General features: G+C 36.8%; 1 protein-coding gene across 3 annotated transcripts in view; it reads left to right on the top strand.

Moving 5' to 3' along the window:
- Positions 1-25,325, top strand: part of TPP2 (tripeptidyl peptidase 2) — a 115,381-nt gene that overhangs the window by 54,345 nt on the left and 35,711 nt on the right. For all 3 annotated transcript variants that reach the window (XM_037800115.1, XM_037800114.1, XM_037800116.1), the window contains exons 11-19: positions 420-568; positions 11,314-11,429; positions 11,958-12,126; positions 12,832-12,989; positions 13,663-13,739; positions 18,910-19,016; positions 21,650-21,804; positions 24,679-24,795; positions 25,027-25,127. In XM_037800115.1, the coding sequence (XP_037656043.1) occupies positions 420-568; positions 11,314-11,429; positions 11,958-12,126; positions 12,832-12,989; positions 13,663-13,739; positions 18,910-19,016; positions 21,650-21,804; positions 24,679-24,795; positions 25,027-25,127 (1,149 nt within the window). The remainder of the gene's footprint in view (positions 1-419; positions 569-11,313; positions 11,430-11,957; positions 12,127-12,831; positions 12,990-13,662; positions 13,740-18,909; positions 19,017-21,649; positions 21,805-24,678; positions 24,796-25,026; positions 25,128-25,325) is intronic.

Raw genomic sequence — 25,325 nt, 5'->3', positions numbered from 1 at the left:
TTTGTCTTAAAAAGGAAAGCTAGTACTTATCAAAGACAAGAGAGTAATACAAGTCATCAAAGAGTCTAAACAAGGTCCCTAAAGGAACACAAGAGAATTGCATGTTATTTATTTTCTTCTATAAATATACCTGACACTTTTTGCCTATCTTGTATAAGCCCAGACACATGTGCACACACATACACACACACAGATTTTTGTCCATTTATAAGAGAAAAAAATTCTGCATAATGGGAAAATAGGACTGGGTGTTTTTCCCTAATGAATTTCCTGTAATAATATTTTCATTATGATTTGTAAAGACTGCAAATAGTCCATTGTATTATACCATAGTTTATTTGAACAGTGCCCTTTTTATGAATGTTTGTAGTTATCCAGTTTTCCACTGTCATAACAAATTTTAATGGCTTTACATGTAGTGCCGATGGGGCCCTTGGAGTAAGTATCAGTGCACCTGGAGGAGCCATTGCTTCCGTTCCTAACTGGACATTAAGAGGAACTCAGCTAATGAATGGGACATCTATGTCTTCTCCTAATGCATGTGGAGGCATTGCCCTAATACTTTCAGGTAAGGACGTTAGTGATTATGATACGTGAATTAACTTAAAACTATTTTTAAATTTCCAGTAAAGTGATGTTAACTTTTTGACTACTCCACATGTATTTCAATCATATTTCAGTTGCTTTTTTTAAAGAGATAGAAGTAGCATTAGAAAATGGATTTTAAATGTATCATTTTATAGTTTACTTTATTCCTGGTTCTTCAGATCTGTGCATTATTTATAAGATTAGCTAAGTAGGTGTTGGTAAGTGTGGTGGCCATAAAATACAATTGAACGAACTGCTTTTACTGTATTACAGACAGATATTTTTGTTTTCTGATGTTCTCATGGTTAGAAACTTGGTAGTATTGGTAGTGTCCTGGAATCAAAGTAAAGTTTAAGATAAAAAATAATTTATTTGGTAACATAATGATATTTTAAGTGTATATTTATTCTTGCATTCAGCAAATATATTTAATGACTGTCTACTGTCGATGACTATCAAGCATTATTTTAGCTCTTGGGTAAATTAGTGAACAACTCATCAAAAATACCTGCCCATTTGCAGTTTTACATTGTAGCTGGGGAAGACAGACTATGAACAAAATAAAAATTTATATGACATTTTAGAAGGTGATGTATGCAGTGGAACAAAAGGAAGCTGAGAGGTAGGAATTTCCAGGACAAGGTGTAAGAGGATTAAACCATTAAACAGCATGGCATCTGAGTTGACTAGGACCCAAAGCTAGGGCAGCCAGGCAGTTATAAAGATCCCACCTTAGAAATGTCTCCCTGCTTCTTCCCTACCACTTCAGTTTATACCTTAACTAACTCTTGTAGCAGTCTCCTTTGTCCAAGTGTCTACAGACATAATCCATCCACAAAACAGACCATTATTTACATATCACTTATTTTAAAACCTCTTTTGGTACCACATTATTTGTCAGATTGTGTCCAAACTCTTAGGATGGATCCTGAGGTGATTCTCCAATCTCATTTCTAGTCCTATTCAGCCTTACAAATTAATTACTTCAACGTCTCTGATGCCTCGCATCTTTTAGGCATGTCATGTCCTCTGCCTGCAATTGCTTTCTACCACTTTTTGGCCTGGCTTACCCCTATACATTCTTTAAAACCCAACTTGACTGGCAGTTCCTCTGGTAAATCTTAGCCTTCTTTGGATTCTAACAAAGTTAGTCACTCCTTGATTTACTCTTTCAGTATCATAATGTTTACATGTTTATTTTGTTTGTTTCATGTAGTGTGAAGAGGGCAAGGATGCTATATTACTTATCTTTTATTTTATTTTATTTTTTTTTTAGTATTATCTGTTTTTTTTTCTTTTTTTTAATCTTCATTTTATTGAGATATATTCACATACCACGCAGTCATACAAAACAAATTGTACATTTGATTGTTCACAGTATCATTACATAGTTGTACATTCATCACCTGAATCAATCCCTGACACCTTCATTAGCACACACACAAAAATAATAAGAATAATAATTAAAGTGAAAAAGAGCAATTAAAGTAAAAAAGAACCCTGGGCACCTTTGTCTGTTTGTTTCCTTCCCCTATTTTTCTACTCATCCATCCATAAACTAGACAAAGTGGAGTGTGGTCCTTATGGTTTTCCCAATCCCATTGTCACCCCTCATAAGCTACATTTTTATACAATTGTCTTCGAGATTCCTGGCTGCTGGGTTGTAGTTTGATAGTTTCAGGTATCCACCAGCTACCCCAATTCTTTAGAACCTAAAGAGGGTTGTCTAAATTGTGCGTAAGAGTGCCCACCAGAGTGACCTCTCGGCTCCTTTTGGAATCTCTCTGCTACTGAAGCTTATTTCATTTCCTTTCACATCCCCCTTTTGGTCAAGAAGATGTTCTCCGTCCCACGATGCCAGGTCTACATTCCTCCCCAGGAGTCATATTCCACATTGCCAGGGAGATTCACTCCCCTGGGTGTCTGATCCCACGTAGTGGGGAGGGCAGTGATTTCACCTTTCAAGTTGGCTTAGCTAGAGAGAGAGGGCCACATCTGAGCAACAAAGAGGCATTCGGGAGGAGGCTCTTAGGCACAATTATAGGGAGGCCTAGCCTCTCCTTTGCAGCAACCGTCTTCCCAAGGGTAAAACCTGTGGTAGAGGGCTCAACCCATCAAACCACCAGTTTGCTATGTCTGTGGTCATGTTAGCAACCATGGAGGTGGGGTAGGCGAATACCCCTGCATTCTCCACAGGCTCCTCAAGGGGGCACTACATATTTTTTTCCTTGTTTTTTCCTTTTTTTTTTTAACCTTTTTTTCCTTTTTAAATCAACTGTATGGAAAAAAAAATTAAAAAAAAAAAAAAACAACAACAACAACAACATACAATGAAATTTCAAAGAGACCGTAACAACGGAGTAAGAAAAAGACAACTAACCTAAGATAGCTGCTTTACTTCCAACCTGTTCCTACTTTACCCCAAGAAAGTTACACAATATAGCAACATTTCTGTGAACTTGCTCCTACTATATCCATCAGAAATTAACAGACCATAGTCATTCCTGGGCATCCCCAGAACGTTAAATAGCATATTTGTTCTTCTTGGATTACTGTTCCCCCTTCCTTAATTGCTCTCTATTGCTAGTTCCCCTACATTCGACATTATAAACCATTCGTTTTACATTTTTCAAAGTTCACATTAGTGGTAGCATATAATATTTCTCTTTCTGTGCCTGCCTTATTTCGCTCAGCATTATGTCTTCAAGGTTCATCCATGTTGCCATATGTTTCACGAGGTCGTTCCTTCTTACTGCCGTGTAGTATTCCATCGTGTGTGTATACCACATTTTATTTATCCACTCATCTGTTGAAGGACATTTGGGTTGTTTCCATCTCTTGGCAATTGTGAATAATGCTGCTATGAACATTGGCCTGCAGATATCTGTTCGTGTCACTGCTTTCCGTTCTTCCGGGTATATACCGAGAAGTGCAATCGCTGGATCGAATGGTAATTCTATTTCTAGTTTTCTAAGGAACTGCCAGACTGACTTCCAGAGTGGCTGAACCATTATACAGTCCCACCAACAATGAATAAGAGTTCCAATTTCTCCACATCCCCTCCAGCATTTGTAGTTTCCTGTTTGTTTAATGGCAGCCACTCTAATAGGTGTTAGATGGTATCTCATTGTGGTCTTAATTTGCATCTCTCTAATAGCTAGTGAAGCTGAACATTTTTTCATGTGTTTCTTGGCCATTTGTATTTCCTCTTCAGAGAACTGTCTTTTCATATCCTTTGCCCATTTTATAATTGGGCTGTATGTACTATTGTCATTGAGTTGTAGGATTTCTTTATATATGCAAGATATCAGTCTTTTGTCAGATACATGGTTTCCAAAAATTTTTTCCCATTGAGTTGGCTGCCTCTTTACCTTTTTGAGAAATTCCTTTGAGGTGCAGAAACTTCTAAGCTTGAGGAGTTCCCATTTATCTATTTTCTCTTTTGTTGCTTGTGCTTTGGTTGTAAAGTCTAGGAAGTGGCCGCCTAATACAAGGTCTTGAAGATGTTTTCCTACATTGTCTTCTAGGAGTTTTATGGTACTTCTTTTATATTGAGATCTTTGGTCCATTTTGAGTTAATTTTTGTGTAGGGTGTGAGGTAGGGGTCCTCTTTCATTCTTTTGGATATGGATATCCAACTCTCCCAGCCCCATTTGTTGAAAAGACCATTATGACTCAGTTCAGTGACTTTGGGGGCCTTATCAAAGATCAGTCGGCCATAGATCTGAGGGTCTATCTCCGAATTCTCAATTCGATTCCATTGATCTATATGTCTGTCTTTGTGCCAGTACCATGCTGTTTTGGCAACTGTGGCTTTATAATAAGCTTCAAAGTCAGGGAGTGTAAGTCCTCCCCCTTCGTTTTTCTTTTTTAGAGTGTCTTTAGCAATTCGAGGCATCTTCCCTTTCCAAATAAATTTCATAACTAGCTTTTCCAAGTCTGCAAAGTAGGTTGTTGGAATTTTGATTGGGATTGCATTGAATCTGTAGATGAGTTTGGGTAGAATTGACATCTTAATGACATTTAGCCTTCCTATCCATGAACATGGAATATTTTTCCATCTTTTAAGGTCCCCTTCTATTTCTTTTAGTAGAGTTACGTAGTTTTCTTTGTATAGGTCTTTTACATCTTTGGTTAAGTTTATTCCTAGGTACTTGATTTTTTTAGTTGCTATTGAAAACGGTATCTTTTTCTTGAGTGTCTCTTCACTTTGTTCATTTCTAGCATATAGAAACATTACTGACTTATGCGCATTAATCTTGTATCCCGCTACTTTGCTAAATTTGTTCATTAGCTCTAGTAGCTGTATCGTCGATTCCTCAGGGTTTTCCAGATATAAGATCATATCATCTGCAAACAATGACAGTTTTACTTCTTCTTTTCCAATTTGGATGCCTTTTCTTTCTTTGTCTTGCCGGATTGCCCTGGCTAGCACTTCCAGCACAATGTTGAATAACAGTGGTGACAGCGGGCATCCTTGTCTTGTTCCTGATCTTAGAGGGAAGGCTTTCAGTCTGTCACCATTGAGTACTATGCTGGCTGTGGGTTTTTCATATATGCTCTTAATCAAGTTGAGGAAGTTTCCTTCAATTCCTACCTTTTGAAGTGTTTTTATCAAAAACAGATGTTGGATTTTGTCAAATGCTTTTTCAGCATCTATTGAGATGATCATTTGATTTTTCCCTTTCGAGTTTTTAATGTGTTGTAATACATTGATTGATTTTCTTATGTTGAACCATCCTTGCATGCCTGGAATGAACCCCACTTGGTCATGTTGTATGATTTTTTTAATGTGTCTTTTGATTCGATTTGCAAGTATTTTGTTGAGAATCTTTGCATCTATATTCATTAGGGAGATTGGCCGGTAGTTTTCCTTTTTTGTAGCATCTTTGCCTGGTTTTGGTATTAGATTGATGTTAGCTTCATAAAATGAGTTAGGTATTGTTCCATTTTCTTCAATGTTTTGAAAGAGTTTGAGTAAGATTGGTGTCAGTTCTTTCTGGAAAGTTTGGTAGAATTCCCCTGTGAAGCCATCTGGCCCTGGGCATTTATTTGTGGGAAGATTTTTGATGACTGATTGGATCTCTTTGCTTGTGAAGGGTTGATTGAGGTCTTCTATTTCTTCTCTGGTCAGTCTAGGTTGTCCATATGTTTCCAGGAAATTGTCCATTTCCTCTACATTATCCAGTTTGTTGCCATACAGTTGTTCATAGTATCCTCTTATAATTTTTTTAATTTCTTCAGGATCTGCAGTTATGTCACCTTTTTCATTCATTATTTTGTTTATATGGGTCTTCTCTCTTTTTGATTTTGTCAGTCTAGCTAGGGGCTTGTCAATCTTGTTGATCTTCTCAAACAGCCAACTTTTGGTGATATTTATCCTCTCTATTGTTTTTTTGTTCTCTATGTCATTTATTTCTGCTTTAATCCTTGTTATTTCTTTTCTTCTACTTGGTTTAGGATTGGTTTGCTGTTCATTTTCTAGCTTCTTCAGTTGATCCATTAGTTCTTTGATTTTGGCTCTTTCTTCCTTTTTAATATATGCGTTTAGTGCTATAAATTTCCCCCTCAGCACTGCTTTTGCTGCATCCCATAGGTTTTGGTATGTTGTGTTCTCATTTTCATTCGTCTCTACATATTTAGCAATTTCTCTTGCTATTTCTTCTTTAACCCACTGATTGTTTAGGAGTGTGTTGTTTAACCTCCAGGTATTTGTGAATTTTCTAACTCTGATGGTTATTGACTTCTAATTGTATTCCATTGTGGTCAGAGAATGTGCTTTGAATAATTTCAATCTTTTTAAATTTATTGAGGCTTGTTTTATGTCCCAGCATATGATCTATTCTGGAGAAAGTTCCATGAGCACTAGAAAAGTATGTGTATCCTGGTGATTTGGGATGTAATGTTCTGTATATGTCTGTTAAATCTAATTCATTTATCAGATTGTTTAGGTTTTCAATTTCCTTATTGGTCCTCTGTCTGGTTGATCTATCTATAGGAGAGAGTGATGTGTTGAAATCTCCCACAATTATTGTGGGAACATCAATTGCTTCCTTTAGTTTTGCCAGTGTTTCTCTCATGTATTTTGTGGCACCTTGATTGGGTGCATAGACATTTACGATTGTTATTTCTTCTTTCTGAATTGCCCCTTTTATTAGTATGTAGTGGCCTTCTTTGTCTCTCAAAAGATCCCTGCATTTAAAGTCTACTTTATCTGAGATTAATATTGCTACACCTGCTTTCTTTTGGCTGTAGCTTGCATGAAATATTTTTTTCCATCCTTTCACTTTCAATTTCTTTGTGTCCCTGTGTCTAAGATGAGTCTCTTGTATGCAAAATATTGATGCTTCATTTTTTTTGATCCATTCTGCGAATCTATATCTTTTAATTGGGGAGTTTAATCCATTTACTTTCAACATTATACCCGTGAAGGCATTTCTTGAATCAGCCATCTTATCCTTTGGTTTATGTTTGTCATATATATTTTTCCCCTCTGTCTATTAATATCCTTTATTGTACCCATACCGAATCTCTTTAGTACTGAACCTTTCTCCAAGTGTCTCTGTCCTTTCTTTGTTTCTCTGTCTGTACGGCTCCCTTTAGTATCTCCAGTAGAGCAGGTCTCTTGTTAGCATATTCTCTCAGCATTTGTTTGTCTGTGAAAAATTTAAGCTCTCCCTCAAATTTGAAGGAGAGCTTTGCTGGATAAAGTATTCTTGGTTGGAAATTTTTCTCACTCAGAATTTTAAATATATCATGCCACTGCCTTCTTGCCTCCATGGTGGCTGCTGAGTAGTCACTGCTTAGTCTTATGCTGTTTCCTTTGTATGTGGTGAATTGCTTTTCTCTTGCTGCTTTCAGAACTTGCTCCTTCTCCTCCGTGTTTGACAGTGTGATCAGAATACGTCTCAGAGTGGGTTTATTTGGATTTATTCTATTTGGAGTTCGCTGAGCATTTATGATTTGTGTATTTATGTTGTTTAGAAGATTTGGGAAGTTTTCCCCAACAGTTTCTTTGAATACTCTTCCTAGACCTTTACCCTTTTCTTCCCCTTCTGGAACACCAAGGAGTCTTATATTAGGACGTTTTGTATTATCTATCATATCCCTGAGGTCCGTTTCGATTTTTTCAATTTTTTTCCTCATTCTTTCTTTTATGCTTTCATTTTCCATTCTGTCATCTTCCAGGTCACTGATTCGTTGTTCAACTTCCTCTAGTCTTGTACTATGAGTGTCCAGAATCTTTTTAATTTGGTCAACAGTTTCTTTAATTTCCATAAGATCATCTATTTTTTTATTTAGTCTTGCAATGTCTTCTTTATGCTCTTCTAGGGTCTTCTTGATATCCTTTGTATTCTGTACTATGGTCTCATTGTTCATCTTTAGTTCTTTGAGTAGCTGCTCTAGGTGCTGTGTCTCTTCTGATCTTTTGATTTGGGTGCTTAGGCTTGGGTTATCCATATCGTCTGGTTTTTTCATATGCTTGATAATTTTCTGTTGTTTTTGGCCTCTTGGCATTTGCTCAACTTGATAGGGTTCTTTTAGGATGTGTAGACCAATTGAATTCCTTATCTCTAATTTATCAGATCTACAGCTTCGTGGAGTACACTTTCTCTAACTAACCAGCAGGTGGCGTACACGAGCCGCCTGTTCTCCACAAGCCAGTTCTCCCCTGCTGTGCCTTTGTGGTGAGTGGGGGAGTGAGTCTTGTGGGGTCCAATTGGTGTACCAAGCTTGCGTGTGTAGTTGGTGTTGCCCGCCCTGTATATGGGGCGTGTTTCTGGGCAGTCAGGGAGGGGGGGTGGCTCTAACAATCAAATCTCCCTGGTGATCCTGGAGTTTTAAAGCTGCTGCAATAGTCTAATCCTTCAGTTCAGTCCTGCCACAGTTTGTCTCTGCCACTGACCCACAAGTCCTTGGTTTTGGCGTATGGCTCCTGAGACTTGCAAGTGGGTCCCTCTTCCAGGCCGTGCACCCCCTGGTCCTCTGTTGAGGGATGCCTGTGCTATGTCACAGGTGAGTGCCATCCCCCCAGGGCGGTTCTGGGCTGCTGGGCTGTGTAGGGAGTCTCCCAGTCTGCTGAAATGATGGCTGAATGGGGCTTTGTTAATTCACACTGCTCCAGCTTCCCAGCTCTGGGACAATCAGCTGAGGTTGCAGGAAAGGTTAATGTCCACGCCCAGTTTTGTGGAGTGTGCCTGTTATTTGAAGCACTTCCGTCACACTGGGTTGTGTGGGGCAGCTCTGGGCTATGGGGCTGGCGATGGGCAGGAGTGTTTCCTGTCCACCAGGATGATGGCTGTGAGCGGACACCCCCCTTTTCTTGGGAAGTTGTGTTGTTTAGTGAATTTTCTCAGCCACTGGATTATTGCCTTTTGTCTCAGGGCTCTCTTAGTTATGCTCTTGTCTTGACCTGCCCAAATTGCAAGTCTTTGAAGCTTTCTGTACTGGGCTTCTTAGAGTAATTGTGTTAGAAAAAGAAAAAAGGATTAAAGAAAAAAAAAAAAGGGCCCTCCTCACAGATCTAATGGGTTATTGAAATGCTAAGAGACAAAGCAATTAGGGCCGTTAAGGAAAGTTCCACAGGGCAGAGAGATCAGCTTTTCTTCGGGATTTGCATATGAGCCGGAGGGCCTGAGCTCTGCCCTTCCCCTTTCTATGTTCACCAGAACTCCAAAAATCCTCCGCTTTTATTTTGGAGTTTTTCCTGCTGTTTTTTTCTATATCTGTCTCCTCTCTGCTGGGCTGGCTGCTCTCAGATTCTCTGGTTTCTGGTCTCAGTCTATCTATGGTTGGAGTTCGGATCAGTAGAATGAGTTTCCGATAAGGGCTGCCACTGCAGTTCTCCCTTCTCCTTCCCGGAGCTGACGGCCCCTCCTCCCATGGGACTGAGCCTGGCAGGGAGGGGCGCGGGTCCCCTGGCCGCAAAAACTTACAGATTTCGCTGATCTCAGCAGTTCCACATTTTCATGAGTGTTGTATGAAGTATGCCCAAAGTCAGATTGCTCTGTGGTATCCAGTCCACGCAGTTCCTGGCTTTCTACCTACTTTCCTGGAGGAGTAACTAAAACATACAGCTCACCAATCCGCCATCTTGCCCCGCCTCTTATCTTTTATTTTTAACAACAGACATTAATACAAGGCTTCCAAATTTTTGTTTATCTCTATATCCTTCCTATAGAAAAATAGTTCCCAACTTGGCTGCATCCTAAAATCACTTAAGAAGCTTTTTTTTTCTGTAGGAAACGTTGTAGGTTTGCAGAAAATACAGAGTTCCCGTATACCAATCCTCACCCACACAGTTTTCCCTATTATTCACTCTTCATTAGTGTGTACCTTTGTTATAATTGATGAAGCAATATTATTGTTTTTATACTATAAATTATTATTATTTATTATTAATATTAAATTAATATTAATTAAATTAATTATTGTAATTATACTATTAACTAGAGTCCATAGTTTACATTAGGGTTCTCTGTGTTGTATGGTCCTATGGGTTTGTTTTATTCTAGTAATAGTTACGCAATTTAAAATTTCCGCTTTTAACCACATGCAAACGTATAATTCAGTGGTGTTAATTACATTCACAATCTTATACTACAAGCACCACTGTCCATTATCAAAATTTTCCATCACCCCATGCAGAAACTACCATTCCCTACTGACACCCTGGACCCTAAGTAACCTGTATTCGAGTTTCTGTCTATGAGTTTGCATATTATAGTTATTTTATAATTATAATGCAATGTTTGTCTTTTTGTGTCTGGTTTATTTCACTCAACATGATGACTTCCGAGATCATCCTTGTTGCCACATCTATCAGAACTTCATACCTTTTTATGGCTTAATAGTATTCCTTTGTGGTATGAACCACATTTGTTTATCCATTTACCCGTTGATGGGCACTTGGGTTGCTTCCATCTTTTGGCGGTTCTGAATAATGCTGCTGTGAACATCAGTGTGCAAATATCTGTTTGAGTTTGTGCTTTCAAAGCTTTTAGGTATGTACCTAGAAGTGGGATTACTGAGTCATATGGTACTTCCAAACTTAACTTCCTGAGGACCCACCAAACTTTTCTGCAGCAGCTGCACCACTTTACATTCCCATCAATAATAAATGAGTGTTCCTATTTCTGCGCATCCCCTCCAACACTTATTTTCTTGTTCTTTTTTAAATAGTAGCCATTCTAGTGGGTGTGAAATGGAGATGCTTTTACTAAACACCAATGCCTAGGATCCAACCCTCAAAGATTCTGATTTAATCAGTCTGCGATGAGGCCTCAGCATCATGTTTGTTTGCTTGTTTTAAGTTACCCTAGTGTTTTTAAAAAACAGCCGGTTGAAAACCACTATCAGCAACCATGTTGTTCAACCAGCAGTGTTTTAAAGAAAATGTTATTTGGATGGTTTTAGGCAACAGCCTATTTTGTCATAGTTCCTACCATTCCCTGAACACCTAGCTGCTTTATATATTTTTATCACCTCTGCATGGTCTGCATTAATGCCATTATACAGTAACTTTTGTTGAATAAAGTTTTTGTGTGATGCAGTTTGAGTCATTGTTTAGTTCAGTAAAGAAGAAAAAAGATCGAAAATTGAGTGTTAAAACTGAAGACCCTAAGCCAGAGAATCTACATGCCAACTAGACTTGGTGTGGAAAACAGGGTTTCAAGTAGTAAGATCTTTAACACCACTTTTTTGCCTTTTAAAAAAAAAATTTAGGTCTGAAAGCTAATAATGTTGACTACACAGTTCATTCCGTCAGAAGAGCTCTAGAAAACACTGCAGTGAAGGCTGATAATATAGAAGTATTTGCTCAAGGACATGGTATTATCCAGGTATTGTTGTTTGTATGAAAAATGGGCTATAAACCATTAAGATGGTATCTTATTCATTATTGGATGTTATTTCCAGTTATAACAATGATGCAGTTTATCGAAATTCTGGATTATATGGCCATAGTACTATCTCTCAATTTTAAGCAAAATGGATATGACAATTTTGTGGTTAAGATAAATGTATTATAACAGGATATGTAGAGTTTGGAAATTCAAATATAAAGAGATAGAGGGTTAAAAACTGGTAAAACCACAATGGCATATAAATCAGTTCCTAGATTTGTCACTTGAGAGTAGTAGTGTGAATAGGGAGAATGGATGATGAGTCCAATAGTAGTACACTGAACTATTTTGTCTAAAAACTAGAATTGCCATCTTAATTGGCTTGACCATTCAGTTCAACAGATGAATATAGAAACTAAAATTTTGCTTGTGCTTTGCTACAACTAAAATTAAATTGATAATTTGCAACGAAAGTTTTTCTTGACCCAACCATTTATACCTTACTGTTTATAATCTTTTAATTAGGTTGATAAAGCCTATGACTACCTTGTTCAGAATACATCATTTGCTAATAAATTAGGTTTCACTGTTACTGTTGGAAATAACCGTGGCATCTACCTCCGAGATCCTATTCAGGTGGCTGCACCTTCAGATCATGGCGTTGGCATTGAACCTGTATTTCCAGAGAATACAGGTAGGTAATAAACTGATGATAAGCTGAAGGATTTGAATTTATGGTTTGAATGAATAGGATCATAACAGAGAAATGCTGTTTTGAACTAATGTTCTGAAGAAAAACATGAATTGATAGTATTATTACTTTAAATCCTATAGACTTTGGGGAAAATGTGAGAGAAATTAGGAGTACCAATACAATGGCAGTTCAGTTAACACCTTGACTACTGAGAAAAAGACAGTAGACTGGGCCTTTGGTGACCTAGAACCTTATTAAATTGTGGATGGTACATCAAATTCATTTTCTTTCCCACTTTTACCACTTGGGTATAAGAAAAAGCTTTTGGTTGAAGAGTGGGAAGTAGAAGCAGCTAGGGAGAACTGCAGTTCAATTAGATGTAAACAAAATAGTTGTCACTGTTTGGCAGTCTTCATTTCAGCCAAAAACTGTTACCTTCAGGATGAAACGTATCTAAATAAAACTTCTTAGGTTAAGATTGTAGCAGTGTTTAGCGAAAGTATGAGTTGTGAGTGTACTAAAATGTAAGGAGGATTGCCAGGACTATTTTATTTAAGCTTCATTTTGAAGGCCTGTATCTAGTGTACTTTACAACTGAGACCAAACCAAGTTGTTCATTTTTCTTGAGAGAAGAGAGAACTTTTTAAAATGGAAATAAAGGAAAAAAAAATGCTAATCTTTAATTTTTGGTCTTTTTAATGCCAGAAAACTCTGAAAAAATATCCCTTCAGCTTCACTTAGCTTTAACTTCAAATTCATCTTGGGTTCAGTGCCCCAGCCACTTGGAACTCATGAATCAATGTAGACATATAAACATACGTGTGGATCCCCGGGGCTTAAGAGAAGGATTACATTATACGGAGGTATTAGTTTATCTTAATTTTTATTTTCTTTACTCTTCAAAATATTTACCAATTAAAATAAACTATCCCAAGCATATTTACAGTGTATTGCTTTCTTGTTATGAAATAACTAGACTTTTACACTTGCCTGATTTTACTGCTCTTCTGGTGTGTCTATCCACGTAAGCAATAAGATACTTTGAAGAATATCATGTTATGTCCAGTGTTAAGAGAAGAAAGGGAAAGAAGTAGTAGGCAAAACCTCTTCAGTTAGGTCTCCCTCTAATTTGGAATCTGTTTTGATTCAGCTAAGCTGGGGCTGCAGTTATCTTTTAACACTTTAATGAAGAAAAACTCTGTTAAATGGTAGTTTAAACATAGAATGGTATCATAACTATATCTCTGCTTACAAGTTGTTTACAATACTTAGTTTGAGTTTATTTTCAGTTGAGAGTGATTAAAATGCATTTCTTTGAATATTTTGTACTTGATGTGGTAGTCCCATTTCTTCATTAATCTGAATTAGTCAAGGGTTGTATACATGTATTTGTTCAGGCTCATTGCTGTTATGTGACCTGATGTCAGTCTGTGTTTAGGACCCTTACATTTTAAGATTAGATTAATTCTGTGAATAGATTATGCTTTTTTTTTTTTAGATTTATTTACTGATGCTGAAACTTACTCTTTTTTCAAGGTATGTGGCTATGATATAGCATCTCCTAATGCAGGTCCTCTGTTCAGAGTTCCAATAACTGCAGTGATAGCAGCAAAGTAAGTAGCAGGTTATTAACAGTTTACTGTTCCATTAATGGCTATCTGTGGTAGTACTATGGACTTTTAAAGGATTGTAGGCCAGAACCAGGTAACCTGGATTCAGTCTTAGTTCTGTTCCCAGATAGTTTGAGGTGGCATGTGGTCAGTCACCCTGTTGGTCATTAATTGTGAGAATAACTGGTTGCAATTCTGTTATCTACTCCTGCCATTCCAATGAAACTGCTTTTTACCAGGGTTACAGATGACCTCCTAATTGCCCAATTCAGAGGATATTTTAGACTTCATCTTGCCCAGTCCCTTTGCAGTATTCAACAATATAACTTCATCATTTTCTACCATTCCTTTTTGTTCCGTTACAACTATGTGTAAGAGAAATAAAGGATTACTATTTTCTCTTATATCCTAGACTTTCTAGTCACCTACTATTTCCAAATTCTTACCTCTCCATCTTGTCTTCTGCTCTGCAACTAGGGAACAAATCTGATCATACTACTTTATGCCTAAAATATATTGGTGGAACCTTCAAGGATCAAGTCCAAGCTCCTTTAAATAGCAGATAATGATCCTTGATAATCTAGCCTTAGCCAGTGTGTCCCATCATTCTGTACACCGTCTTACACATTTAAACAAACTCACTGATTCTGACACCATAGGTTCTTTCAGGATAATGTGCATTTGCACAGCTGATGCCTTTCTTGTCTCTAACTTAATGACCAGGCTCATTCCTGGTCATCCCTGGATTGAATGAGTCCCTTTTTTATGTTTCATGGAAATTTTTACATGCCTCTGGTAGAGGCTTTAATCAGTGTGTTGTAGTTTTCTTTTTAAATTTATCCCATTTGATTCTGAGTCACTACAGGCATAGGGACACTACCATACTTTTTTTTATACATGAACACTGTTTTACAGTGTATACAAAGCAAAGCAAATTGGTGAATGAAAGGATGAAAGTGAGGTTATGAGAGCACTAGAAATGAGTGTAAATTTTTAAATTAACAGTTTCTATTTAGTTAGTTAAGTCAGGTAAATATTGAATGTGCAACAGGTCCCCCATAAGAAATATGATGAAATTGAACAGATAAGTGACATACACTGCCAGTGGAACAATTGCAGAACAATGAAATTCACAGTCATATATTCCCTAGAAGTCCAATAGAAACTTAGACAAGATAAGAAATATGTAAGACCATCAGGAATCAGCTTATGTATCATCTCCCTCAGGAAGCTTTCCCTGGTCCCTTTTGAGTAAACCAAGTACTCTTCATCAATTTTCCCTTAGCACTTCTTATCTATCCAGAGTATACTATGTTAAACGCCTCTGATCATTTTTCTCTCCCCACAAGATTGTCTAGGGCAAAGGGCCGTATCTTATTACTTGATGCAGCTCTAAGCTCCTAGTGCAGTGCCTTATCTATATAATAGGCACTCATTTAGGTGTTTGTCTTGTCAACTAGTTTGTCCCTGGAACAGACTTTAGGCTTCTGTAATGTGTAATTTTAAATTTGACCTTTAGTTTTCATTAACTTCTTACAAAAATACTATGAAAGTAGTTTGTCTTTGCTCTTTACCATTTCATTATGGCTTGGGAGCATTTTGAACCTCCAGAGGATGTTAAATTTAATACCATTTTCATAGCTATAAGATAGTATCAATGTCCCAAAACATTACCTTTGATTTTAATAGTTAGGAGTCACTGTAGTCCGGATTCTGGTAATTAGAAAACTACGAATGTTGTAGAATTTCTTCAATAAAAAAAGAGAGCACTTTTTAATTGTGTGTATATTTGTATATATTACAGTCAAATTACAAAATAGACAAAAATATAAGAAAAAATCATCTCTACGATGCAGAAATTACTTCTAACAGGTTGCAAAAGTGGGATAATATTGTGCATGCTGTCATATAACCAGCTTTTAAGTTCCTGTGTTTACTTCTTTTTTTTTTTTAATTAGACATTATTTTTAATTATCTATAGTTTTTACTGGTTATGTTATTTGCCATAGTTGTTTTTTTTTTTTTTTATTTTTTTTAAATACAGTTTTATTGAGCTATAGTCACATACCCTGCAATCATCCACAGTGAACACAGTACCATCATATAGTTGTGCTTTCATCACCACAATCAATTTTTGAACATTTTCTTTACTCCAAAAAAAAAAAAAAAAAGTAAAAAAGAACATCTAAAACATTCCATCCACCCCTCATTCCCCCTATTTTTTCATTTAGTTTTTGTCTCCATTTTTCTGCTCATCTAAAGGGAGTGTGAGCCACAAGTTTTTCACAATCACACAGTCACACCATGTAAGCTACAAAGTTATACAGTCATCTTCAAGAGGCAAGGCTACAGGGTTGCAGTTCGACGGTTTCAGGGATTTCCTTCTAGCTATTTCAGTACACTAAAAACTGAAAAGAGATATCTATATAGCACGTAAGAATGCCCTCCAGAATGACCGCTTGACTCCATTTGAAATCTCTCAGCCACTGAAACTTTATTTTGTTTCATTTCACTTCCCCCTTTTGGTCAAGAAGATTTTCTCAACCCCATGATGCTGGGTCCAGGCTTGTCTCCAGGAGCCATATACTACGTTGCCTGGGAGATTTATACCCCTGGGAGTCATGTCCCACATAAGGGGGAGGGCAGTGAGTTCACCTGCCGTGTGGGCTTAGATAGAGAGGGCCACATCTGAGCAACAAAGAGGTTCTGTGGTGGAGACTCTTAGGCCCAATTATAAGTAGGCTTAGCCTCTCCTTTGCATTAACAAGCTTCATAAGGGCAAGCCCCAATATTGAGGGCTCCTCTTACTAAACTGTTAGTCCTCAATGTTTGTGAGAGTATCAGTAATAACCCAGGTAGGGAAGTCCAACATTTTTTCCTTTTTCCCAGTTCCTCAGGGGGGCCTGCAAATATATTTTTATTCTCTGCCCAAATTACTTTGGGATTTATTAGGATTTCACACTAACCTGTACAAGCCTACCAGATCTCACTTTGTATTCAAAGTTCCATGTAATTATGGTGTTTCAATAAACTGACTGTACAAGTTAAATTGTTTAGTGTGCTGCATAAAATGGAGATCCTGCACCAAATAGACATGTTTTCCCTTGATCTCATACAGAAGTTGAAGTTTAAAAACGAGTAAATATTGTCCTTTACCCTTTGGCCTGATTTGCTTTTGTCCAAACCAGATCCACGTCACTCATATCTCTGATTGAATTCTGTTCTGGTTTGCTAATGCTTCCATTATGCAAAATACCAGAAATGGATTGGCTTTTATAAAGGGGGTTTATTTGGCTACAAAGTTACAGTCTTAAGGCCATGAAAATGTTCAAACAAAGGCATCAGCAGTAGGGTGCCTTCACTGAAGAAAGGCCATTGGCGTCTGGAAAAACTCTGTTAGCTCCAAAGGCATGTGGCTGGTGTCTGTCTGCTCCTAGGTTGCATTTCAAAATGGCTTTCTCCCAGGATGTTTCACTCTAGGCATCTGGGGGTATTCTCAGTTTCTCCCACGCAAACTCTGGAGTGGCAAAAGTCTACTTTCAATGACCATCTTCCAAATGCCTCTCTTGGCTGCAGCTCCAAAATGTCACTCTCAGTTGCTTTCTAAAATCTAACTCTTAGCTGCTGTCAGCACTTTCTGTCTGTGAACTCTTTTTGTATGACTCTAGTGATTAAATTAAGACCCACCCTGATCACACCTCCATTGTAATTATCCAGTCAAAGTTCTCACCCACAGTTGATTGAGTCATATTTCTATGGAAACCTTCAATCAAAGGATTCGAACCTAATCAACACTAATACATCTCCCCTCACAAGAGTGCGTCAACATACATGGCATTTGGGGGGACATAATACATCCAAACCAGCATGAAGTTGCTGTATGAGGTAATACTGACATTCATAGCTGCTGAGCTCTAGCTCTGTGTTTCAGGTGTCACGCAGATACCCAAAGTTCTAGAGACCAACCAGATCATACACAAAGAGCTCAGCATCTCAGAATTTAGAGATAACCATTACAACTTAGAAATAGATGTGGTTGCTCTAATAGCTTACAGTCTAGGGATCATTACAGTAAGCATTCCCTTGATAAGCTGTGTTCTAAGATTCAATTCTCAGAGTTTACACATTATAGTTAGTCCATATTAGTGAGGAATTACAATGTTTATCTTTTCATTTCTGGCATACTCCACTCAAAATGCTGTCCTCAAGATCCATTCACCTAGTTCCATGCCTCACAGCTTCATTCCTTGTAGTTGCTCAATATTCTGTTGTATGCATACGCCACAGTTCACCATTCTGTTCATCAGTTGATGTACCCTTAGGCCACCTCCATCCATTGCAAATCGTGAATACTGCCGCCATAAACACCAGTGTGCAAATGTTCATTCATGTCCCTGCTCTCAGATCTTCCAAGTATATACACCATAATAAAGTTGCAGGACATTATGGCACCCGCATACTTAGCTTCTTGTGGAACCACTGCACTGTCCTCCAGATAGGCTACACTATTCTACTTCCCCACCAACAGTAAATAGGCAACATCCCTCTCTCCATGTTTTCTCCAGCACTTGTATCCCTCTGTTTATATTTTTCCTTGCAATTTATAGAGATATCTTCACACACTGTAAAATCATCCAGTGTACAATCAGTTGTGCACAGTATCATCATATAGTTGTGCATTCATCACCACAATCAGCACTTGAACTTATTCATTAATTCAAAAAAGAATAATAAAAAAGATTTTTTAGAAAATTAAAATGCCATGCAATATAATAATAAGGTCAGACAACACCACCACTCCCAAGAATCCCATACTCCTCCCTATATCCCCCTCATAGACATTTAGCTTTGGTATGTTGCCTTCGTTACATTTAATGGGAGCATTACAATGTTACTGTTAACCATAGACACCAGTTTGCTTTGATTATATTTTTCCCCAATTTCAACACCTTGCAAGGTTCACATTCATTTGTTCTCCCACATGTAAACATTTTTATATTTGTACATTTAGTCACCATCATTGACGACTCGAGGTTTCACTAAGTGTTTATTTCTAATGAACTATCCTCTTTCATTTGTTCACCAAAATCTAGCGTACCAGTGGACTTATTGTGTACAAAGCCTAGTTTTACAAGAGTACCTCATTTTTTAATAATTTATTATTTATTTTCAGAGTAAATGAATCATCACATTATGATCTAGCCTTTACAGATGTACATTTTAAACCTGGTCAAATTCGAAGGCATTTTATTGAGGTTCCTGAGGGTGCAACATGGGCTGGTAAGTAAACTTAAAGTTTTGTCTTAATCACTTATCTTTATATACATTCTGTGCCATTAGGATTATGACTATGTTAATTATATATATAAGTAATACATACTTTCCTCATAATAATACTTTATATGTCAGGCACCCTAGATTTGCTGTTAGATACAGTAATTTTTTAAGATCTCCCACTCTTGTTTTAGGTACAATAACTTTTTAAGGTTGAGTACTATTTTGTTTTGGCTCATACATCAAATTTTCTAAGCCACCTTAATATGTTTTAATGTGTTCAAAGTTATAACTTAGTTTTGAATAATGCCTTTCATGTCAATGATTTAAAACAAAACAAAACTACAAATCAATTTAAACAACCCAGTTGTTGCTTAAACCTCAAATTTCATACTTTTTCAAATTTGAGAAATAGAGCTCTGATCATTGTAGCTCAGAAAATAAATTGGCAGTTTATAAGTTTTTATTTTGAAATTTTGTAGATGAGTGATTGCTAAAGACAGTGCTATTGCATTATATGTAACAGTCCTATGAGAATAGTCACATTCTTTTATGTAGGGCTTGTGTATTTACCATTTTTTCCTTCACAAATTATGTTTCCTAAGTAATTAAACAATTCAGAAATCGGTACAGGATTGATGGAAGGAAACAAATATAGGCAATCACATGACACCCAGTTTAAATTAGTAGCCAGCCCTTATTGAATACTTACTGTGTTTGGACACTCTGCTAGATGCTTGGTGTAGATTGTCTCAACTAGTGTCCATCAGAATCCTATGAGATAGTTAAGTGTCATTGTTAAAAATGGTTTATAGTTAACTTAGGGGTGTGTTTTTATATTTGTATGTAAATACAGGTGTGTCTGTTCTGAGAGCTTATTCTGAATGAAATAATATAATCATATTGTGTGAGAGCTCATTTGGTAAGTGCTGTAGTTTCCCATACCATCTTCTGGTCATCTATTTGCAGTCCATCTGGCTATCATTGGATAGCATAGGAAATACAAGGCCTGTACTCCAGCCTAAGTATAGCTGAAATTCTGTAAGGCTCCCCTTGCTTTATATAACTGGTAAGGGTGAACTAGTAAGTAGCAAAAGCTGGGAGTTAAAGCAACTAATTAACAGGGTACTGCATAGCCTTTTAATTTGGACAATGGATAACAATGGAGCTATTGCAGTATTCATATCCTTCTGAGGATAATCAGAAGTTACACTAGACTTATTCACTGGAAATCTTTTTAGGTGCCATCTATGTGCCAGGCCCTTTTCAAAGGGCTGATAAAGAAGGACCCTGCTTCCAGAGGCTTTTCCTCATGGGTGGTGCCTTCGAGAATCTAGTCCAAACCTCTTATTTTGCAATTAAGGGAACCTGGGTGAGAAGATGATGACATGGAGTAGTGGAAAGGGCAAAGGCTTTGGAGATAGACAAGTCTGGATTCAGTAACTATTTGTTTGAACTGTTTCAATTACAAATATTGTTTTCAGGTTACCATAAGTATTAGATATTTTATAAAGTGCCTGATACATAGCACATCCATATTGCGATCACATTTATACACATGATAATCCTTCTAGGGGTTAGAGCCACCTGCTGTGTTGAGCAACTCTGGAGTACCAATCACATAGTGCCCCTTATAGTTGTACAACACAATGGCTTTGGTAAAATGTACACTAATCATAATAAAGAATTAAAATCTATGGTTAATTAACATTAAATCTGATAGTTATTTAGTGGTAAATTTCAGTAATCATAATACCCTTATGATTTGCTTAGATTAATATTAAAAAATACTAGTTTTTTTATAAGAATTTATATGATGATTCAGGATGGAAGTAGTTCAGAAATATTTAGCAGTCTTAGATTAGAAATTTTACTATAGATAATTCTTATTTCCAATAATTAGAAATACTGTCATAATACTAGATTTTTAATTCTTAGCAATTTTTAGTTTCAGAAAGCTAAAATGCCAACTTGTCCTTAGAGAACAGAGAATTGAGATTTGCTTTAGTTCCCTCAAATTAGAACAAGAATTCTTTAGATCAGCTGCTGATGTTGCTTCAAAAGGATTTTGTCCTACTTCCATCTCTGCCAACAAGTAAAGCTAAGCTTGTGTAGTTCTGATGGTAATACTTTCTAGAAGTAAGCAGGTTGCAAATAGAGCAAGAGGGAGAACCTAGGAAAAGTTATCAGTGAAGTTGTAGAAGTAAATACTAATGGAATTTAGATATGAGAACAAATAGAGGTTTCCAAAATTATAATCCTCTTTATTGGAACTCATTTGGTTTTTAGCTAAAAAGAGAAGGAAAGTTTGAGCTTAGAGACAGAGGTGAGAGGGATTCTTAAATCTACCTAATTAGGGAAATTGTGTTTGCATCTATAGACAGCTTGCTGTTTCATGATGTTTGCAGCATAGTGGTTGTCCATTTTAATGCTGATTGACTAACCACACCTAAATCTTGTCCCCTTCAGCTTTATTAATATTTTCTAAATTATTTGTTTATAAGGAAATAAGCAGATTTCATTTGAATGTATCATTTTATTCTTGATTTATTATTCCCTAAAAAAAGTAGACATTATTAAAAACATTTTTAAGTCTGATTATCATCGGTTTTAAAACTTTGTTTCTTCCCTTCTCGTAGAAATTACAGTGTGTTCATGTTCTTCTGAGGTGTCAGCCAAATTTGTTCTTCATGCAGTACAGCTTGTGAAACAAAGAGCATATCGAAGCCATGAGTTCTATAAATTTTGTTCCCTTCCAGAGAAAGGAACACTGACTGAAGCCTTTCCTGTCTTAGTAAGTTTAAATAACATGTGGAAAGCCTAAAGCTCTTTCTTTTCCTTCTTGGTATAGGCTTAGACTAGGTATTTGATTTTATAGTTGTATTCAGAGTGTACTGGGTTTTGTATATTTTGTTAATGCCACATGGATGAAGTAGGTAGGTAGTCTAATCAAAATACTTGAAACCTAGTTGGAGGTAAATGTTAATCTCTCTTTTAGTCTTGATTGATTCAGAAAAAGAAAAGTGCTATTCTGATAGATTCTGACACTTTGTAATTTAGACCTGATTGAGATTGTTTCCTTATAAATAAGTACATTAGGTTATTTAATGCCTTACCACATGTCATTTAAGTTATTTTAACACTCTGTTTTTGAGAACCATGCTTTATAGATGAAACTGCTACTGCTTCATATGTAAATTACCTCAAATATGGCACATCTGCCTTCTACTACATTCTTACCCATAATATTAGAAATGATTAGTCCTTCCTCCATAGAATATAAATATACTGATATATTCTTTCCTAAATTTTCTGTTTTATGTTTTCAGTTGATTATAAGAGCTTTCCCATGTGTATTATAGTTTGATTACTTAGAACTGTGTCCTTGTGTATGTCAATGTTATTTGGTTCATCTTTTTAAATTTGCTAATGCACTGATTACCGGAAAACTTAATTTAAAACTTAGGGCTAAGGATAACTTTGCTTCCTTTTTTTTTTTTTTTAATTTGGGAGAAATATCTAAGTGACCATAATTTCATTTTGCTTTGGTTGCCGGCACCTCTGAGCCTGAAACTTAACTGTGGCTATTTGAATATGCCTTATATATTAGTCAGGGTTCTCCAGAGAAACAGAACTGACAGGAAATATGTATATATTAGATTTATTATAGAAATTGGCTCACATAACCATGGGGATTGACAAGTATGAATTCCGTGTTCAGGCCACAAGTTGGAAACTTCAGTGGAGGTGAAGTTGAATTTCTCCTTAGCAGCTTGGCTGAAATAGAAGCAGAAATTCTTTTTTCTAATTTCTGAAATCCTCAGTTCTGGCTTTTACAACCTCCAACTGATTGGTTGAGGAGACTGCCCTCATTGCTGATTGTAGGTGCAATTAGCCCTAGATGCAATCAACTGACTATAAATACATATCCATCTATAATATAAGTTTCATAGCAACAATTGGGCCAGTGCTTGCTTGACCAAACAACTGGATACCATAACCTAGCCAAGTTGACATATGAAATTAACCATCATACCTTATAAAGCTGTTAATATCCTTTTTCTTGTCATTGATTGTATTTCTCTTTTCGTCCTATTTTTTATTACAATTTATTTTGACCCTAATTTTATTATATGTGCTCTCAAAAGTCCTCAGATTTTTTTTAATGCAATTTTATTGAGATGTACTCACACAACATATTATCCGTTTTTGGTTTGCTGATGCTGCCATTATGCAAAATACCAGAAATGGATTGGCTTTTATAAAGGGGGTTTATTTGGTTACAAATTTACAGTCTGAAGGTCATGAAAATGTGCAGATTAAGGCATCAACACAAGTGTACCTTCAGCGAAGGAAGACGAGTGGCATCCAGAAAACCTCTGTTAGCTGGGAAGGCACGTGGCTGGCATCTGCCAATCCTGGGTTGTGTTCCCGCTCCTCTCTTAGCTCCTTTGCATTCTTCAAAATGTTGCTCTTGGGGCATTTTGTCCTCTCTTAGCTTCTCCGGAGCAAACACTGGGCTAGCATCTCCACGGTGTCAGCAAAAGTCTGCTTTCAGCAGCCGTCTCCAAAAGTCTCTCCAAAATGTTCCTTTCAGCTGCTCTGAGCTCCCTCTGTTAGGACTCCAACAATCCAATTAAGACCGTGAATGGGTGGGGCAACACTTCCATGGAAATATTCCAATCAAAGGTCTCATCCATAGTTGACTGAGTCACATCTCCATGGAAACACTGAATCAGTAGGTTCCAACCTAATCAACACACATACATCTGGCCCCACAAGATTGCATCGAAGAACATTGTGTTTTGGGGAGCATAATGCATCCAAACATACTGTCCAAAATATGCAGTCAGTGTTCCACAGTATCATCATATAGTTGTGCACTCATTGCCACAGTCAACTCTAAAACATTTTCATTACTCCAAAATAAAAAATAAAAAAGAACTCCCAAACTATCCCATACCCCTTTTCCCCCATTATATATATATATATATATATATATATATATATATATATATATATATATAGTCATTATTTTATTACTCATCTGTCCATATACTGGGTAAAGGGAGTGTCAGTCACCAGGTTTTCACTATCATGTGGTCACATGATAAAAGCTATATAGTTATACAGTGATCATCAAGAATCAAGTCTACTGGATTGCTATTCAACAGATTCAGGTATTTCCTTCTAGCTGTTCTGATACACTAGAAACTAAAAAGGAGTATCTATGTAATACATAAGAATAACCTCCAGATTAACCTCTCAGCTCTATTTGAGATCTCTCAGCCACTGAACTTTTATTTTGTTTCATTTCTTTTCCCCCTTTTGTTCAAGATGGCATTCTCAATCCCATGATGCCAAGGTCAGTCTCATCCCTGGGAGTCCTGTCCCTCGTTGACGGGGAGACTTACACCTGCCTTAGATATTTCATAACAGAAATATAGAATAATGAGTAAATATCTGTGTATTTAAATACGTGGATTCCATCTAGCCAACTTATTTGTGTGACTACAAGCATATCTGACAAAAGTTCTTTGAGTTTTCTTACTGTAAAAGTAGGAAAAGTTTGAAAGCATAGAATTGCTCTGATACATTTAGTATCTATATTCTGTAATTTAAGAGAAACAGGATTTACATGTTTTTTTTTTTTCATTTTTGTTTTCAGGGTGGTAAAGCAATTGAATTTTGCATTGCTCGTTGGTGGGCAAGTCTTAGTGATGTCAATATTGACTATACCATTTCTTTCCATGGGATAGTTTGTACTGCTTCTCAGTTAAACATTGTAAGTTCCACGACATTTTGTTCATTTTTAGTGACAATTATTTGTGTTGCTTAAAAATAATCTCATTAGTTGGATTAAAACTTTAATGGAGAAATTACCTATGGGTGGTTTTGCTTCATGGGTGCTTACAAACTGCATTAAAAGCATTTATTTTAGATGCAAGATATTGTTTAAATATAGTGTCATGTTTAATAAAGTTGGAGAAACTGATTTGATAAATATCGTTTGTAGCATGCATCAGAAGGAATCAACCGTTTTGACGTTCAGTCTTCCTTAAAATACGAAGATCTGGCTCCCTGCATAACTTTGAAGAACTGGGTCCAAACACTCCGGTATCATTGGATGTTTAAGGGTTGGAGATGTTGAATATTGATACAGGGGCAGGGGATCTCTCTCTCTCTCTCTCTCCTTCTCTCTCTCTCTCTCTCTCTCTCTCTCTCTCTCTCTCTCTCTCTCTTTAAAATCCATCAGAATGCTGGAGATGAATTTCAGTTTATGGCTTTCTGGACTAGAAATCCTCACTGGTCCTG

This window comes from Choloepus didactylus, chromosome 12, assembly GCF_015220235.1.
Source record: "Choloepus didactylus isolate mChoDid1 chromosome 12, mChoDid1.pri, whole genome shotgun sequence".
NCBI classification, from domain to species: Eukaryota; Metazoa; Chordata; class Mammalia; order Pilosa; family Megalonychidae; genus Choloepus; species Choloepus didactylus.
The sequence above is the reverse complement of the archived record's forward strand: the minus strand, read 5'-3'. Positions and strand labels throughout refer to the sequence as shown.